Here is a 19,339-nt window from a genome sequence, read left to right as displayed (position 1 = left end):
GAGATATTTCTGCAACTTCTGGCCACGTGGTACTCTCTGATGCCACAGTGACCGAGGTGCGCCTTTACGAGGCTCTTTAATCTTGTGGTCGCAGTTGATGTTGGAAGTTGAGCCAGAACTGTTTTGTCTGTAGCGTTCCTTGGGACGCCGCGTGAGTTGACTGCTATCACCTTGTCTTTTCAAATAAATGGGAGGGAGAGAAAGTTGCTTTATATACGCACAAATCCTTCAGATTTTCTCCCACATCACAGCTTCCATATCCGGAGCTCTCCTCCCTTAGCATAACATGTTTAAGGCAAGGGTTAGGAAGAAAGAACTTTCTCCGCCGCAGATGCACCCTGCCTTCATGAGACTCAGAATAGTACGGTATGGGCACAGGAAGCTTAAGTTCAGGAGAATACTTCATTTCGACCGAGGGGGAAGGGAATCTTTCCCTCTTTTAGTCAAAATCCGAAGCAGGTTCTGCCCACGCCAGAATTTTGGTACGGCAGAAGAAAGATTTTCCACCATCGGCACCTCTGCTTTGCGGCAGACGTATGTTTAGAGAAAGCCCCTCAACTTCCCACTCCCTGCACCTTTCCTTCAACGGTGTCAGGTTCAAGTTGGGTCTCTTTTGTTGTTTGAGTTGTGGGCATATGAAAGCATGGGGGAAGAATAAGGTCTTGGAGCTGTAGCCAACCTTTCCTCTGATCTACTCCCTCATCTTTATTTTATCCTCTTGTATCTTCCTTTCTTTTTGGCTATGTAGTAAACTCCAGTAGCCCACCTATCGTTTGTACTGCTCCTCGGCATTATTTTATTTTTTGTAACCTCGTACTCAATCATGTAGTGAGCTTTGACATAAGCTGACTCCAGCTTTTCATTGTACGCTGTACTATTTCTTTGTTCTAGTAAAAATAGAAATTTCTCTACTTGTTTTGAATGCTGTTCCTTTGATAACACTACTCTGTGAGTGGGTGTACTCTATGTGTGTGTTCCTCCTCGGAGGTATTTAAAGCAAGAACTTTTGAAACACAACCCAACTAATTCTAATCTACCGACACTATCAGGCATAGTAATAACTCATAGTAAGTTAAACTTAGGAAACTAACCGAGATGACGGTTGAACGTTCTGTAATAAGCGCGGGAGTATTGTCTGAGGACGACAAACTTTAAATAATTCATCCAAGGGCACGACCGAGCATTGCATGACTTCGGTTATGCTTTTGGAAACATGTTACTCCATTCCATACTGGTCCCTTTAGCGTTGAGGATTCGAGGACAAACTAGGAAATCCACGTAATACGGTTTTTCTTTATAAGTAGTTGGTTTCTGGGTCCGAGGACCATACAAGGCCTTGGTTCTGTCCAAAACTTGTATTGTCTTTTTAAGTAGTTGGTTTCCCCAGAGGCTTGGGTCCGAGGACCATACAAGGCCTTGGTTCTGTCCAAAACTTGTATGCTTCTTTTTAAGTAGTTGGTTTCCCCAGAGGCTTGGGTCCGAGGACCATACAAGGCCTTGGTTCTGTCCAAAACTTGTATGCTTCTTTTTTAAGTAGTTAGTTTCCCCAGAGGCTTGGGTCCGAGGACCATACAAGGCCTTGGTTCTGTCCAAAACTTGTATGCTTCTTTTTTAAGTAGTTGGTTTCCCCAGAGGCTTGGGTCCGAGGACCATACAAGGCCTTGGTTCTGTCCAAAACTTGTATGCTTCTTTTTTAAGTAGTTGGTTTCCCCAGAGGCTTGGGTCCGAGGACCATACAAGGCCTTGGTTCTGTCCAAAACTTGTATGCTTCTTTTTAAGTAGTTGGTTTCCCCAGAGGCTTGGGTCCGAGGACCATACAAGGCCTTGGTTCTGTCCAAAACTTGTATGCTTCTTTTTTAAGTAGTTGGTTTCCCCAGAGGCTTGGGTCCGAGGACCATACAAGGCCTTGGTTCTGTCCAAAACTTGTATGCTTCTTTTTAAGTAGTTGGTTTCCCCAGAGGCTTGGGTCCGAGGACCATACAAGGCCTTGGTTCTGTCCAAAACTTGTATGCTTCTTTTTTAAGTAGTTGGTTTCCCCAGAGGCTTGGGTCCGAGGACCATACAAGGCCTTAGTTCTGTCCAAAACTTGTATGCTTCTTTTTTAAGTAGTTGGTTTCCCCAGAGGCTTGGGTCCGAGGACCATACAAGGCCTTGGTTCTGTCCAAAACTTGTATGCTTCTTTTTAAGTAGTTGGTTTCCCCAGAGGCTTGGGTCCGAGGACCATACAAGGCCTTGGTTCTGTCCAAAACTTGTATGCTTCTTTTTAAGTAGTTGGTTTCCCCAGAGGCTTGGGTCCGAGGACCATACAAGGCCTTGGTTATGTCCAAAACTTGTACGCTTCTTTTTATTTGCTCATCTTCCGAAGGTTTAGCTCCTCGAATAGGGTGGGGGAAGCTGGCCTGATGTTTGAAGCCCCTAGACGTGCCCATGTTATTGACACCGTGGAACGTAGCCCCTAGTGGGAGCTTATGTTGGAATAGCAACAACGTGTCGCCGGTGATAATGGCACCCTCGTAGTCCCTTGTTCGACAGAAGCTCGACTTCACCACCGCTCGAGCTAACGCGCAAGCCTTCCCACAGACGGCGCCAATTGTAGGGTCACAGTCCGGAACCGACCGAAATTGCAGTTGGGTCAGGACGTGAATGGGCCCATACAATATCATTTGTAGAGAGTGGGATCTAAAGGCTAAGTCGTGTTTACCCGGCGATGGTTTTTGTTAAGATATTTGTGCACGGTTTCAGTATATTTGCTTCTGAAGCCCTTTCTCCTTTCAGGGGGACTGGAGGAGGCCCCATTTTAGGTTACATATTTTTTCTTTTATACTCGCATGCGTTCAATTTCCTTCGTCCACGTGTAGGGTCGACCCTTTCAAGACTGATACTTGTCCCATCAGTCTCAGACCTAAGTCGTTGAGAGTTGTTGATAAAGTTAATGGATAAGGCTCTGTTAGGCGCAGAGATATGCATGGGGAAGGTGGCAAAGGAAGTCTCTCTTAGATATTTTAGATTTCCCCTTCGAGCATGCCCCTTTACCTTTCTGCCCTTTTTCTTGGGTCAGCCGAGGACTGCACTGTCCTCGGCTGCTTCTCCGGGCCAATTGGGCCACACTATTCTTGAACTCTGGCCATGACCTTTTTAGGCATGGGCCTTTGGACCCTTCTTCAGCAAACGGGCCTGGCCCGTCGATTATTGGACCCCACAAATGTAAACAATTACGAATTATATAAACTTAATGCATTATTTAGATAGATGATTTTCCTAGGAATGGGAGTCAGACATTTCTGGCAGATAAAACCTAGACATATTTGCATTGCTAGGATTTAATAAGCGATCTTGACATTCACAAAACATTGGTTTAATCAATGTCACCCATTTAACTAGCTTGTCTCTTCATTCCTCATCTGAGTTAGGTTCTAAAGACGAGTACATGTGCAAAACCTATATTTCTAATAGCCCTATTTACCTATCTACATTTCTATTTTGTGTTATCGTTGACCTTACAAGATGTCCTCATGCTCTCTATCATCATCACCAAGTGATTTATTTTTTGCTTAAACAACTAAATTATTTTTCTTAAACGACTAATTCAACAACAACGAACCAGTGATTAAGAGTCAACCAGTACATCCTTCTCCTTTATGATAAGAAGTAAACTCAGCCTGCTTTCTTAAAGAACCAAAATCTCAAAAGCTTTCTAAGCAAATTTTCTTCTCTCATTTTCCCTTGAGTTTCATGATGATTAATTTTCAAGTTTCTTCTTTCAGTACTTATATCCTGAATTTGCTATTTCTTCTTGTTCTATTCCTCCCTACTACATATGGTGATTGTGGGTGTACCGATTCCGGGAGCACACAGAGTGACAATAGCACAGCACTTAAATATAAACTGGGTGCAATAGCTTCCATTCTTGTTGCTAGTGCTGTGGGGGTAAGCATTCCATTGCTGGGCAAGAAAATTAAAGCTCTAAGGCCAGAAAATGATTTCTTTTTCGTAATCAAGGCCTTTGCAGCCGGTGTGATTCTAGCAACCGGGTTCATTCATGTACTACCGGATGCTTTTTCACGCTTGACTTCACCATGCCTAAATCAAAATCCATGGGGCAATTTTCCCTTCACAGGTTTCTTTGCAATGTTGTCATCTATTGGAACATTAATGGTGGATGCGTATGCCACTAGTTATTTTAATAGGATGCACTTGATTAAACAGGTGATGTGCTTAATTAAACTACCAAAATATTATACAATAACTTTTTCTTTAATTACATTATAACAAATGCAGGCAGGTGCAGATGAGGAAAAAGAAGATGAGCATGAAGGTCATTTACATGTTCATACACATGCCACACATGGTCACGCTCATGGCTCGGTCATCCCTTCTGAAGGAACAGAATTAACCCGTCGTCGTGTTATAGCACAAGTATTGGCAACTTACAAATTCATTTTTTGCTCTAATCTTTCCCAATGGTTTGTTTGGATAGAGGAATCCAAAGAAAAAAAAAATGGAATTTACTCTCTAGTTTGATTGCTTTCAATTAATAAAGAATGAAATTATATATGGATTTCACCTTTATTAATATGCCAATTCAAATTCATAATGTCACAAGTGATTTTCTTTGAAAAAAATGTTCAAAACTCATATGATAATGTGTTGTTAAATTTACATCAAGCTATTGATGTTAACAAATTGTTCATCAAATCCTTGATTTTAAATCCTCAAGTCCAAATGCAATCCAATGTATTTCATATGATTTCTTACTTTGATTGGTTTTTTTTTTTTTTTTTTTTTTTCTCTCTCTCTCAAGGTATTGGAATTAGGAATTATTTTTCATTCAGTAATTATTGGAGTGGATTTGGGTGCTAATCAAAGCGTTTCTACAATAAGGCCTCTTCTAGTAGCATTGTCATTCCATCAATTTTTTGAGGGTGTAGGGCTTGGTGGCTGCATCGCTCAGGTATAACACAATGCTTAAGCCGTAGCCTCAAATTGTTGCTCTTTCCAATTAGAAAATTGGGTTTTGAAAATAATGTTAGGCAGTTCTGACTTTTTTAATATTAGTTATAGTTTTGAGTGTTGCGAAATGTCTTCATAATGATCACATCCTCATTTCTATCATTGTTGTTATTAATAGATAAAATAATCTATCTTTTAACCTAAACGAGATGTTGGTTTAACATTATAATAATTCTAAAAGGTCAAATTGATCGGCTCACCTCAAATCGATTGAATTATTGATTAACACTTGCTTCCTTGTGTTAATTATTGGCTATGTAGGCTAAATTCAAGTCCAAATCTGCGGCAATAATGTCATTATTTTTCTCTCTCACAACCCCACTGGGAATTGCAATCGGAATTGGAGTAGCAAGCACTTACAAAGATAATAGCCCAACTGCTCTAATTATTGAAGGGACTTTCAATGCTCTTGCTGCTGGGATTCTCATATATATGGCACTTGTTGACCTATTAGCAGCAGATTTCATGAACCCAAGACTGCAAAAAAATGTGAAGATCCAATTGTGGTCCAATATCTCACTTCTTCTAGGGGCTGGATTTATGTCACTCATAGCAAAATGGGCTTGATTCTTAAGCACTATATAGTCTTTACATTATTATGTTGTACTTGTCTTGATATAGTTTTTTTTGTGCAACTTCCTGATTGTTTTGTTGACACAATACCATAAATAACTCAAAGGAACATATCAAATTTGAGATAAATCAAAAGAAAAGAAAATTCCATTACAATAAATAATAAATGGTTTTATTTATTTATTCACTTGATTACCTCATCCTACACTCTTTGTCTTTAGTTTACAACTTTTTTTTTTTTAGAGAAAATTTATTTATTTTTATATCTATTTTTGTTTCAGCCTAGTTCGTCCATGGTAAGAATATTTTACATATATAGTGTTGTGGGGCCCAACAATTTATGGGCCAGGCCCACTTATTCATGGGGAGCCCTAAGGCCCAAGCCGAAGAAGGTTATAGTCCAAACTCAATAACGTAAATCACAAATTGGCCCGGAGAAACAGCCAAGGACAGTGCAGTCCTCGGCTGACCCAGAGCTCCACCAAGAAGAGGGGCAAAAACGGTATAGGGACAAACTTGAAAGGAAATCTAAAATATCTAGGAAAGGCTGCTCTTACTACCTTCCCCATACATAGCTCTGCACCTATCAGAGTCGTACTCTTTAGCTTTATCAACCACTCCCAACAACTTTGGACTTGGACTGACGGGACAAGTATCAGTCTCGGAAAGGTCGACCCTACACGTGGACGAAGGAAAGTGAACGCAGGCTAGTATAAAAGAAAAAATAAGTAATCTGGAGACCAGGTGGGGAAGACTGGCCAAAAAGGAAGGGCCTCCTAGTCCACCTCCAGGAGAAAAACTCCAAGGATGAAGACACCTCAATCACATAAGAGCACCACAAAAACCCACCGCTGGGTAACCGAGGCCTAGCCTTTCGAACCCACTCTCTACAAATGATATTGTCTGGGCCCATACACGTGCGAACCCAACACTACCGCGGTTCGTTGCGGAACGTGTTCTTACAAGTGTCATTAGATAAGACGCCATATAGGGAAATGTATAGCTAGATAGAAAGGGTTTTATTTTTATTTTCAATTTCATCTTAATTTGTTAATTTTAGTTACTGGAGAAGTACTTTTATTTAATTTTTCAATCTCCCTTTTCTTCTTGCATTAATTAGGTAAGGAATTCAATAATTTGATTCTATAAAAATGGTATTCATTATTAACTTATTTCATTAAAATTTAATGTTGTTTATTTATTAATTTTCTTTCATAAACTTTGATTGAATTCTTTAACTACTTCTATGGTGAACGTACAAAGAAAAATTATATAGTTTTTTTCAATTATATTTATATTCCAATCCCATTCATATTGAGCTTATTCTCCTGTTTTAAGCAATCCGTACGATTTTCATATTTCTAGTAAGTAAATTTCCTACGTTTTAGGCACTCATAGTCTCATTACAGATATGTTTAGTGAGTATTAAATATTATCCTGCAAAAATTAGCGAGTATTTAATACAATATTTATTTGGTTCGCCAAAAAAATTATTTATAAAAAATAACATTGGCAAACTATATATAAAAGTTTTGTCAATGGCTCATGATGGGTCTTGTAGCGTTTTCATTTTCCAATGCTCATTTAGGTAAGCTTTATTTATTTATTTTAATAATCTAATAGTTGAAAGGAGATTTTTTTTATTTTTGATACAAGATAGAATTTCTATTCTAACATAATCTAATTGTATATGTGTATAAAGTTCCTTCTTAGAGACTTGAACCTCGGCTCTTGCCCCCCACACCTTACAAGCATTTATATTTATGGAATGACCACTGCACCAAGGATGCGCAGTGGTTGAAAGGAGATTTAAATATTGAACATCTTGGATGAAAACATTAAGATATGATAGTTAAATTAAGAGATTCTTAATGAAGGTTGACTTTGTTCTAAAACTCTTTATTCTTGAAAATTTGACTCGTGGTTTAATCATCCATGAGAGATAGTCCCTCTTGTTCATGCAGGTGCCACGGTAAAGACTTAATGTGTCAACTCTTACCAAAAGATTAAACAGATAATACTATGACTTTTTAATGACAGATATTATTATCTCTTACTAATTTGTGTTTAATTAATGCACGAAGAATTTCTCTGCTAATATAATTCTCTCATTACTTTTGAACTCACTTATCATGAGTTAAGGGCTCTATTCTTTTCTTTTTTTAGTGGTGGGGTTTGGGGGGATAAGTTATCAAGAGTTAAGTTAAAAAAGGCATCTCTAACAGATGAGTTTTTTGCACTCTTTTTGTCCAATTTTTGCGGAGCAAGACAAGATATACATACATGTAATTAAACTAATAGACAAATTTTTTAATTGCTTAAACGTGGAGAGCCACTATAACTCTCAACTCTCAACAAAAGCATTTAACCTTGTGTCGTATTCCTCAAGCATTTGGTGCATTCACTTATAAGATTCATGTATTCCTCAAATATTTGGTGCATTCACCTATAAGATTCATGTGTTGTGTGAGAGGTGTCTCATGTTACGGTCTTATAATAAGTTCATATAAAGACTTATAAGATTCATGTATTCCTCAAGCATTTAGTGCATTCACCTATAAGATTCATATATTGTGAGAGAGATGTCTCATATTACGGTCTCATAATAGGTTCATATAAGTAACTTTTTCTTAGTTTGAGAAGACCAGTAAAAAAATAAAAATAAAAAAAATAAAAAATTTATATTAAATAGGAAAAAATTCAAAAATTTTTTTTTTTGGAGAATTGTTTAGGGGTGTGCTTAAAAAAAATGCTTTAACATTTATGTATTGTGTATAAAATAGAAAATGTTAGGGATACAAAAAATTTTATAACTATTACCACAACTTGTTACATGACAAGCTGTGAATGGTGAAGGTCAAAAGGTAGGTCCACATCTTCACCACTCATAATTTGTCATATGACGAATTATGATAAAAGTTGTAAAATTTTTTTTAACCCTATTAAGTTGAAGGAAATGCAATGTACAGGAAAAAAAATATAACTTGTTTACTTTTTCTTTAAGAAATAGTTGAAAAGACGTGCCCTTCTCTGCCACGACCAAGTAAGCACAAAGCACTATCTAATGCAAAAGAGAGAATAAAACAAAAAGTTGGCATTATCTTATAATTTAGGACTACTAAGCAGTGGACTGCAGTAAGGGAAAGAACACATTATATCGACATATTTGGATTGACTTTTGTTAAACGAGGCAACATAACTATGCAATCTAAGCTGAATGACCTTGAATAAGGAGTTTGCATGACAACATTGTGTCTACATTTTTGCCATTGCTTTTTGCTTGAATGTATCATCTCTCAACTACTTTAGTAAAGCTAATAAATTATCCTATTCTAACAATTCTCTTTCACCATCATTCCTTTATTTGATCTCATCATCACCTTCCTTGTGCTCTACTGCTTCTTTACATGACTATAATATCCTCATAACTTTTCAAAATATTGCCGTGTAGCCTTTTCTCCTTCCAAACACTATTTTCGGTCCATTCTAATCTACTCTCCATTTTAACTTTAATCCAAACAAAAATTCTGGTGTTAATCAACTCCTTGTGCAGATTTTTATTAAAGCTCGTTAGCCCATTAAATGTTTAGGGTTTCAATCCAGATTTACTTGGTATATAAGGAAAACCCTAAAGCATGTTTTTCAAGTTTTGGAGAGCTACTCTTCTACTCTTTCAAGCATCTACTAGAGATCAATTATTTCACAAGTACCAATGAAACAAAGTTGCAGCCTAAGCTTCAGATATCAAGTGTACTGAAGATCAAAGGCATGAATTGGAGGTCAATGTTAGGGTAGATCCACATTAAAAAAATCTGAGAGTTTCAAAGCTAGGTTTGATAATCATAGTTAAATTTACTGTGAATTAAATATTCTTGACTGTAAACTTCTATTTGTTACAGTGGATTGTTCTTCTTGGGATTGGTCCCTTCATGTTTTTTTTTACCTTGAAATTGGTTTATTTCATTGGTTTTCTCAGGTCATCATATCTGCGTTTTATTTACTTTTCCACTATATGATATGATAGATTTATGTTTAACCTAATATCTGCATAATTGACTTAACAACTTGGCAATAAAATCATGTTAAACATTGTGTTCAAGGGTTTAAAAACAAACATATTGTAAATGTATTAACTCAAAATTGTGTATAAAGAATTTTTTTTAATAGATGCAATATGATCCATGATAATTGTTATTACTATCAAGCTTAATAATTTTTTTTTCCAATTAGGCCAAAAGACCAATTGATTTTGTACCATATAAGCAAGATTCAATCCCATGATTGTTATTTATTATCATACTAAAACATCAATGAATTTCATTTTTGTGCATGCAAGATCTAATCCTATATTCGAGGGAACAAAACTTTACCAATTGAACCTAAAAAAACCTACAAAAATCGTGTATAAAGATAAATATATGAAATGTCACTACAATACCTACTACAAAAATCGTTTATAAAGATGAACATATGAAATGTCACAACAATACCTACCATAACAAAAATAAATTGGGTACTTAAATCACTCTTTTTAATTTGATTTTCACAATAATTTGTCTATAGTATGTAAATTGGTCCACATGAAAGATAGTACTGGTCCCTTACCAACCTTGCTGATCGATGATCAAGATTTGCTTTCCATGTAAATCCATTATGCATATGGGATACTTAATTCCAGGCCATCCAACACATGCTGACAAGCCACATGAATGACACAATGCTAACCTAGCTAGTAGCTACTTGAGAAGAGTTTTGAGCAAAGCCTATGTTCATTTATTTTTATGTTGGTATTGACTATATATATAAGATGCTTGGCTTATTATCAGCCATCCATTGATTTATTCTCTACTGTTTTTCAATTGAACCATCCAATGATTTCAAACAACCCACATTGCAGCTTCTTTTTCATTTGCTATAAAAGTACAAAACTCAAGCCATTATCAAAGAACAAATATATTTGACAATCTTTCCTCTTCCTTAACCTACTACTCTCTTTCTCTCACACACCAATACACCATGTATAACTTTCAACCTTGTTTTTCCAACATCTTGAAGTTGTTGTTTCTTCTAATTGTTTTTGTCCTCCCCACTATAGTTTCTGGAGATTGTACATGTGATGCTGAGGCCACAAAGAACAACAAAAGTGTTGCACTTAAATATAAAGTAGGTTCAATAGCTTTAATTCTTCTTGCAGGTGCTGTGGGAGTAAGCATTCCATTGCTGGGCAAGAAAATTCCAACTCTAAGGCCTGAACATGACATCTTTTTCATGATTAAGGCCTTTGCAGCTGGTGTAATTCTAGCAACCGGGTTCATTCACATACTACCGGATGCATTCACAAGTTTAACATCACCATGCCTTGATGAAAATCCATGGGGAAAATTCCCTTTCACCGGCTTCATTGCCATGATGTCTGCTATAGGAACATTAATGGTGGACTCATTGGCAACTGGGTTTTATAAGAGGCTGCACTACAATAACTCTAAGCAGGTGAATGTTGTGGATGAAGAGATGAATGAAGAACATCAGGGACATGTGCATGTGCATACACATGCCACACACGGTCATGCTCATGGTTCAGCCACCAATCCCGAGGACTCGAATCTTGCCGAGCTAATCCGTTTTCGTGTTATATCACAAGTAAGGTTTAATTTTAAATTCATTCTTGGGTGATATTGTATGATTTTGGATAAACAGAATAAAGAATAATGGAATTTAATTAATCTGTTGAGGATCTATAACTTTGGTTGTCGTTATTGGATGATATTGACTGATGGGTATTTCAGAGTTTGATTAAAATTTGGTGGGTGTGTTTTTTAGGTGTTGGAGTTAGGAATTGTGGCTCATTCAGTGATAATTGGAATATCATTGGGTTCTTCTCAAAGCCCTCAGACAATAAAGCCTCTACTAGCAGCACTGTCTTTCCATCAATTTTTTGAGGGAATGGGACTTGGTGGTTGCATTTCTCAGGTATCAGATTTCTTTCTTTTTATTTTTATTCATTTTTATTCTATATTCATGACCTCTCAAAGTGGTCTAGTGGGGCTCTTTTAATAGAGAAAATTGAGAACCAGTTGCATTTAACAATTCTGCATCCTTGAATTCTATATGACAAGTTTAGTACTTTATAGCATTCAAACCTTTTTTTTTAAATTAGTTTATGGCATTCAACTTAAAGAATGGGCACATAACCATTTATTTAATAATTGTTAATGCTAACAAGTAATAAAATCTTTTGAAGTGCCAACTCAAAATGAAGCTCGCCGTACATCCAACTAGTCAACTTTCACACAGTCATATTACATAATGTTTACAGAAGAAGAAGAAAAAAAAAAAAAAAAAATCAATTCATAGAATATGAAGTCTATAATATGTACCCTATCTACCGTCAACTTTTCATCAAACTAACACAATTTGTATAACATTTAATTTCATACTACAACAAGTTAGAGTCAACGAAATTTTTCTCTATCTTTCGCACGGGGATGGCATGCTATGCTTAGGTCCTATTTGGTTAAGAGAAAAAAGTGGTGTTTTCAGTATTCAATTTCAATTATTTGTGGGATCGACCACCAAAAAACTGGTTTGGTTGTGTTTTTGTACTCAATAATCATTTTTAGTTTTCAAAAAAAGTGGATTTGAATATAGAAAATGAATACAATTCTTCAACGTTTTCGTTTTCTATGAATATGAATACAGTGACATATTCGTGAATATTGTGAAAACATTTTTTTTGAGTGATATGATGTGTGTGAGTGAGAAAAAAGTTACATTTTTTTTTAATAGAAAACAATGACTAAACTCGGGTATGATATATTCTATAATCAAATTATGTATTCAAAACAACTTACCAAACACTACTAAATGTGAAAATGATTGTATTTTTCTATATTCAAATTTAGGATTTGAATATAGAATACAAAAAATGAAAAGTGGATAGACCACTTTTTGAAACTAAACAGGCCCTTAGTGTTAAAAAATATGATATTAGATGTGGACCCATATCAAAATAATATTACTTCTATCACAGAAAATTATGAAAATTAAAGAATGTGAGAATATTTGTCAACCAAGCATGACTCTTGGTACTAAGATATGTTTTAGTTGTTTTTTCATAATCTCTAACTTTAGCAAATTTTTTTTTAAAATGTAGGCACAATTCAAGACTCGGTCTGCAGCAATAATGGGAACATTTTTCTCCCTCACAACACCTGTGGGAATTGCAATTGGTATTGGAATATCAAGTGTTTACAATGAGAATGGCCCAACATCTCTGATTGTTGAAGGGATTTTCGATGCTGCATCAGCTGGGATTTTGATTTACATGGCACTTGTTGACCTACTAGCAGCAGATTTCATGAACCCAAGAGTGCAAAACAGCTTGAGGATCCAATTTGGAGCAAATGCATCACTTCTTCTAGGGGCTGGTTGCATGTCTGTCTTGGCCAAATGGGCTTGAATTTTGTGCACCATGTATTTTGCTATAAAAGTTAATTTTGACTGTTACTGCTTTTTTTATTTAAGAAATGGCACAACAAAATAATATCACAAATCCTTTTTTGCGGGATAAGTATGTCCATTACAAGTCTGACCAAGAAAGGAAACAAAGTACATAGCATACAAAATATTTTATCTGTTTATTTTGGCATTACAAAAAAGTGCATAGTTGTTCTTTAATCGACTGCCTTACCATACAGCCTTGTCTTGCATCATATTAACCACAACATTTTCATTTAAAATTGTTCTAAAACTAGTCAACTTTCTTTTATTTTTTTAAGTAAGAAGAAGGATCGGATAGAGTTTCTATATGTAATCTAATCTCAAGTTAACCTCAAAAGGAATACTCTGTCAGATTCTTTTTCTTTTCATACACAATTCAATCCTCTCTTGCCACCCACTTCGACTCTTTGACATCTAAGTTGTCTAAGAGTTATATTAGTCCAAGTCAATGTTTTGAGCTTAGGTATATTCTTCAGTTTTTTTTTCTTTTTCTTTTCCATATATATTCAATAGTTAGAATACCAGGAGAGAGGGGTTTGTTGTCTTAATAAAAGAGAGTAGATGGTGTTGAGTTATAAGACTATTAGTTTTTTGTTTTTTGTTTTGTTTTGTTTTTGTTTTTGTTTTTTTTTTTTTTTTTTTTTGAGAGTTTCAATCTATGACATCTACTCTTGATGATATCATCAGACTAAGACACCAATCAGTTTTTGGTGTAGGCGGGAATTGAGTCTTAGATTTCATATTTAACCATCAAAGACTTTACTAATTGAGCTAACTAGAACCCACAATACTATTAGCTTTAGTTCTCATTAAAGTATATATCTAAAGTCAAAAATATATTGCTACCTCTTTAATATATCGATCTCAATAAAGACACATTATGTTTGGATGAATATATATGAAGAGAGAGATGAGAAGAAAAAATGGTTTACTCCTTTCCATCTTTTCTCCTCTCCTCTTTCCTATCCAAACATATAGATAACATGCCTATATATGTAAATAACGCAAAAAGGAATACTTTTTTCTATTTGTTTATTTTGCATAAATTACTTTGGTTTGTGACCCTTCAAGGTGCTCCTCCATATATACAAAATGGTGATACTGTAGTCACCCTAGATGAGCAGGTAATTTCATCAATGACGTGCAAGGCCCACCCCACTATACTATCAACTAGCAGGTGCTATCCCATCAGATTGCCTTATTCTTTTTGGTGAAATATATCTACAATTTCACAATGGAAAATGTATCTCAAGTCTCAACTACTTTCACGTTCAAAATCTCTAGTTCTGAATCAACATTTGAAGGCTATGAAATTTTAGGATGTCGCATAATATCAAGGCTTCACCACCGCCCCCCCCCCCCCCCCCCCCCCCCTTTTTTTTTTTTTTAAAGTATTGCATTGCAATTTTATTGCATAATTTTAACTTTTTGCATCTCTCTCTCTAAGATGCATGCTTCCATGTTATCTACTTTATCGACCATATAATTACCACCCTTACAATCTAAAAGCATTGTTCTTGCGTCCAAGAAAGCAGGGTACTTCTCTCAAGACCATCCCAAGAGGAACTCAAAAGTAGTGGCAAATGCAAGAATATTGAAGGCTTTTAGGACATTTTATAAAATGGGGCATGATATTCCTTGACTTGTAACTTCAAGGACTTGATTGGAAACATGGTTTGTCTTCTATTTCATTGATCCAATGGCAGCACATAAAGTTTCATTGCATTATTCAAAGCCTAATCCTTCCAACGTCACTGTGCGGAATAAAGAGTAAAGCATAAATACCATGCCATTAAGATATATAATAAATACCCCCTCAAATTTTTTTTTATTTAAATTAAAAAGAGCAAGAGTATAGACCAATATTAGTGCAAAAGAATAAAATCAATAGGCTTCAGGAGTGTTAGATTTAGACCCATGTCAAAAACAGTGTTCAACCAGTTTTAAGGTCAAGTTGTTAATTAAATCTATTATGAAAGCCTTAGGTTAAACAAACAAGTATCAATATCATGTACACTGGAAAATATGACATAGGATATGATGATTTAAGAAACCAATGAAATCAAGCCATTTTTACAGGAAAAACATGAGAAGACTTGACCTAATCAATTTTGAGGTAACAGATTCACTATAAGATGGAGATTTACAATCAAGAATAACCATATTCATAGTAAATCTAACTTCAGTTACCAAACTGAGCTCAGAATCCCATAGACAACCTCCGATCCACACACTTCAAAATCTCATTGAAGAATTGACCTAATCAATCTTGACGTAACAGTTTCACTATAAGATGGAGATTTACAATCAAGAATAACCATATTCATAGTAAATCTAACTTCAGTTACCAAACTAAGCTCAGAATCCCACAGACTTCCCTTATAGGGAATCACTATAATGTGAACCTCCAATCCACACACTTCAAAATCTCATTGAAGATTTGAATTTCTAGCAGCTATGATGACTAGTATAAGGCAAAAACTTCTACAACACCGGATTTTGAGTTTCTTTAAAGAATACCACCGATAGATATGAGAGAGTTTTGGGTATAGATACCTAGATATAGAAAATGAGGCATAAGAGACACCTCTCTCTCTCTCTCTCTCTCTCTCTCTCTCTCTCTCTCTCTCTCTCTCTCTCTCTCTCTAAAAGCTCTTTAGAGTTAGCTTATAATGTTCTTTAAATACCGTCATACACAGATCACGAATTGGGCTTGAAATTGAAAAGTTGTGGGCTTTTTCACATTTGTTAATTTTTGCTGATTTTACGATTTTTGAAAAGTTGAACAGGAATTAAGTGGCAATCAAATGGTTTCGATAGGTCGAACAGGAATCGAGTACCAATCAAAAAAACAGATTCACATGTTTCTTATCATGGGCTTGGATCTTTGTCTTGGACTTGGAAGTACACATTCTAACTTTTAGGTTCTAAATATTTAGAAATAAATGTTTAGGTTCTAAATACTTTGTATGTTGGCAAATCGAGAACACAAACTTGTCTAGAATTAGATCTTAGGGTCTATGAAGTGTTTTAGACATTGCTTAAAGTGATACAAGTCAAGATTCAAGAACATACAAGTTGCAGAAAAAATAATAATTGAAAATCTAACTAGCTTGAACGATCGAGAGAAAGCTTCGATCAATCGAACCGCGAACTGCATAATTTGTTTTAAGGCTCAACAGCCCGCGAATTGTTTAGGGTTTCAATCCAAACCTACTGGGTATATAAGAAAAACCCTAAAGCACGTTTTACAAGTATTGGAGAGTTACTCTTTTGAGATCTGTAAAATGATTGTACCTTCAAACTCTTTCAAGCACCTACCGGAGATCACCCTCATATTACAAGTACTGATGGAGTAAAGTTGCAGCCAAGCTTCAGTTATCAAGTGTACTGAAGATTAAGACGTGAACTGGAGGTTCATGTTGGAGCAAGTCCACTTCAAAGAAGTCTGAGGGGTTCAGAGCTCGGTTTGGTAACTGTAATTAGATTTACTACGAATTAGTATTCTTGACTGTAAATCTCAATTTGATATAGTGGATTATTCTCTTGGGATCGTTCCCCCGCAAGTTTTTACCTTGAAACTAGTTTGTTTCATTAGTTTTCCTGAGTCATCACATCTTGTGTTATTTAGTTTTCCAATGTGCATGATATGTGTGATGAATGTTTAATCTAGATCTGAATAATTAATCTAGGTAACAACTTGGCTAATAAATTAGATTAAACAAACTGTGTTTTCAGGGGTCTAAAAACTTAACACTAACTTTACAAGACTTACTATTTGCCATGGTTTGCCAACACTACAAACTCAAACCCTAACAAGCAAAATGTCAGGTTAGTGGTAAGTGGTAACTGGAAAATAAGTATTCCCAGTTACTTTTGCAGGAATTTGCATCACTCTTTGAAGAGAATATACACAAATTTCTAGATATGTGAGAAATGAAAATAGAAAAAAAAATATGCGCCAAAGAAAACAATCACACAAGACAATATTTACGTGGTTCGGCAATTTGCTTACATCCATGAAGTTGTAATAATTTCATTATTTTCAAGGAAAAATACAAGATACTGTAGTACAGTTTTTCATCTCTCAAAAAAAAACCTCAAACCCTAGTCTAAAGCAACGGTATTTATATCCCCCAAAATCACTTTTATAATAGGTCAGGTCATAATCTGAATTAAATACAACTAGACTTCACATAACCCAACATTCTTTAATGGACGAACTTGAACCATAGACACTAGAATTACTTTTCTGTATATGCAATACCTGGGACAATAAGTCTTGGAATTGCCTCTTTCCAAATGTGAATTCTTTCGTATTGGGACATACCAATCACCTCTTTGCTTACAGTTAATGATTCTCGTGTGTGTGTGTGTGTATAAAAGAAGGAAAGCTGCATTCTTTTCATTTGTTTCCCTAATGTACACATGTAACACATCCTTTCATGATTCTTTGCCCCTCAAGATTTTTGTAGACAAAAGCAGAATTTCCCTTTTGCTTCTTTTGCCTTAGATTTTATCACTAGCCTCTAACTTCTCCCTTAGCAAGATTACCCAAGTACAATGGGTGAAGATATATCTCTTACCTCCTAAGCTCTCTATTCTAGAAGACCTAATAACCTCAATATGCAAGAGCTCCAAAGGATTAGTGGTAAGCACATCAGAAGTTTTGGGTGTTGGGATCTAATATGTTTTCCTATTTGGCAAGGACCGCAAACAACCTTTTCAACTTTTCCCAACTTAGGCAAACTAAGCACAGCCTCAACCTTTGAAATCTTCACCAACTACTTGTAGCTATTAGCTACTGGCATGGCATTGATACCATAACTCAACATCAATTAGAGTATGTTTGGCATCAGCTTTAGTTTTTAGTTTTTATGTACAAATTTTTAAAACCTCACTTTTTCAAAAAATTTCAAAGTACAAGTATACTTTAACACATTTTTAGCAAAAAACTAAATAAACTATTCATAAATGAGCACATAGTCTAAACATAGTTGCAACACAATTTAATGTTAGGGACAATGTTGTAGCAATTGTGAGATGTCCTTACACCTCCCATGACACATTCCCCTTCTTCATTAATGACATCACACTTCTTTTTGGAATTATTTATTTATTTATTTTAAGAATACTAAGTATTTTAACACACATACATGAGGAGAGGAGAGAAGGTTATAATTCTTTTTGGAAAATTGAATTATGATCATCCTCGTTACAAAGCTGACTCATACTTGTTATGCACTGGTGTACCATGTTTATATAAATATATATATATATATATATATATATATAGTCTATACTTTATAATTCATACCATCTAATTAACCAGCATTGTTAAGAATGCTATAAGCATATGGATAATAATTGTTGTAGATTTAGCTAGTTAGTTAGTTAGTTACAATTCCGAGCATGTTAATCACACTTAGCAGATGTTAGAATTATTAATTCACATGAGGAATGATAGGACCATTAGGATAAGGCCATATGGCCCAACAAAATAGTTTTATGGTTCTATAAATACCTACTTGTATAATCACATTACCATCATTAAGGAATAAATCAATTTCTTAGTGCATCTCTGTCTTAATCTCTTTCTTTCTCTATGGAGAGTGACTACCTCGAATTAAGTCAATTTCCCTACAATTCCTACCAATTTCCCTATAATTCTCATCAATCTCAGGAACCACCGGGTTTCTAACAATTGGTATCAGAGTCGTTGATCTTGATACAGACGAATGTAACCAAAGAGAACTTTGGAAAGGATTACGGCAAGTGGTGAAAAAAGTTTCAGAGGATGTCAAGACTTTGTATGAATCTCACAATGTCGTTTTAGAGAAAGTTAAGGTCTTGGTTGAATCTAACAAGGCCATGAATGAAGAGCTCTCAAGATTGCAAGAGGATTTCTAGAACATGACGGAAGAGGAATTACAATCTCTTAATTCAATGAAACTCGAAGAACAAATCAAGTTCCAAGAATCTAATGCTGTTGTTGCAAGCCGAGATGTTGATTCTTGTGTCAAAGTGGATGATGATATACATGTACACGCTGCCCTTGAAGTTTAGTCCAAAGACCCAACAAAGAAGGTGATGATGATCTTATAAGAACCAATTCTTGATGCACCAATGGAGGCTTCAATTCAAGAGTCTATGATTCAAGAATTGGCAATCCAAGTGTCAGTGATCCAAGAATCCAAGATGCAAGCGCCAACAATTTTAATGGTTCTAGAATCAAATGAGGTCTTGAGGATACAAG

General features: G+C 35.5%; 2 protein-coding genes across 2 annotated transcripts; both read left to right on the top strand.

Moving 5' to 3' along the window:
• Positions 1 to 3,556: 3,556 nt before the first annotated feature.
• On the top strand, positions 3,557 to 5,766 carry LOC126720357 (zinc transporter 1-like). Its single transcript, XM_050422707.1, has 4 exons — positions 3,557 to 4,206; positions 4,279 to 4,416; positions 4,802 to 4,951; positions 5,272 to 5,766. Exons 1-4 carry the CDS (start codon positions 3,733 to 3,735, stop codon positions 5,575 to 5,577), a joined length of 1,068 nt encoding a protein of 355 aa, XP_050278664.1. The 5' UTR covers positions 3,557 to 3,732; the 3' UTR covers positions 5,578 to 5,766.
• Positions 5,767 to 10,268: 4,502 nt separating this feature from the next.
• LOC126720355 (zinc transporter 1-like) lies at positions 10,269 to 13,168 on the top strand. The gene is made up of 3 exons (XM_050422705.1): positions 10,269 to 11,223; positions 11,404 to 11,553; positions 12,737 to 13,168. The coding sequence occupies exons 1-3, from the start codon at positions 10,600 to 10,602 to the stop codon at positions 13,040 to 13,042; spliced, it is 1,080 nt and encodes a 359-aa protein (XP_050278662.1). The 5' UTR covers positions 10,269 to 10,599; the 3' UTR covers positions 13,043 to 13,168.
• The last annotated feature ends 6,171 nt before the right edge of the window (positions 13,169 to 19,339 follow it).

This window comes from Quercus robur, chromosome 4 (genome assembly GCF_932294415.1).
Source record: "Quercus robur chromosome 4, dhQueRobu3.1, whole genome shotgun sequence".
NCBI lineage: Eukaryota > Viridiplantae > Streptophyta > Magnoliopsida > Fagales > Fagaceae > Quercus > Quercus robur.
This window is presented reverse-complemented; position numbering and strand designations above follow the sequence as displayed.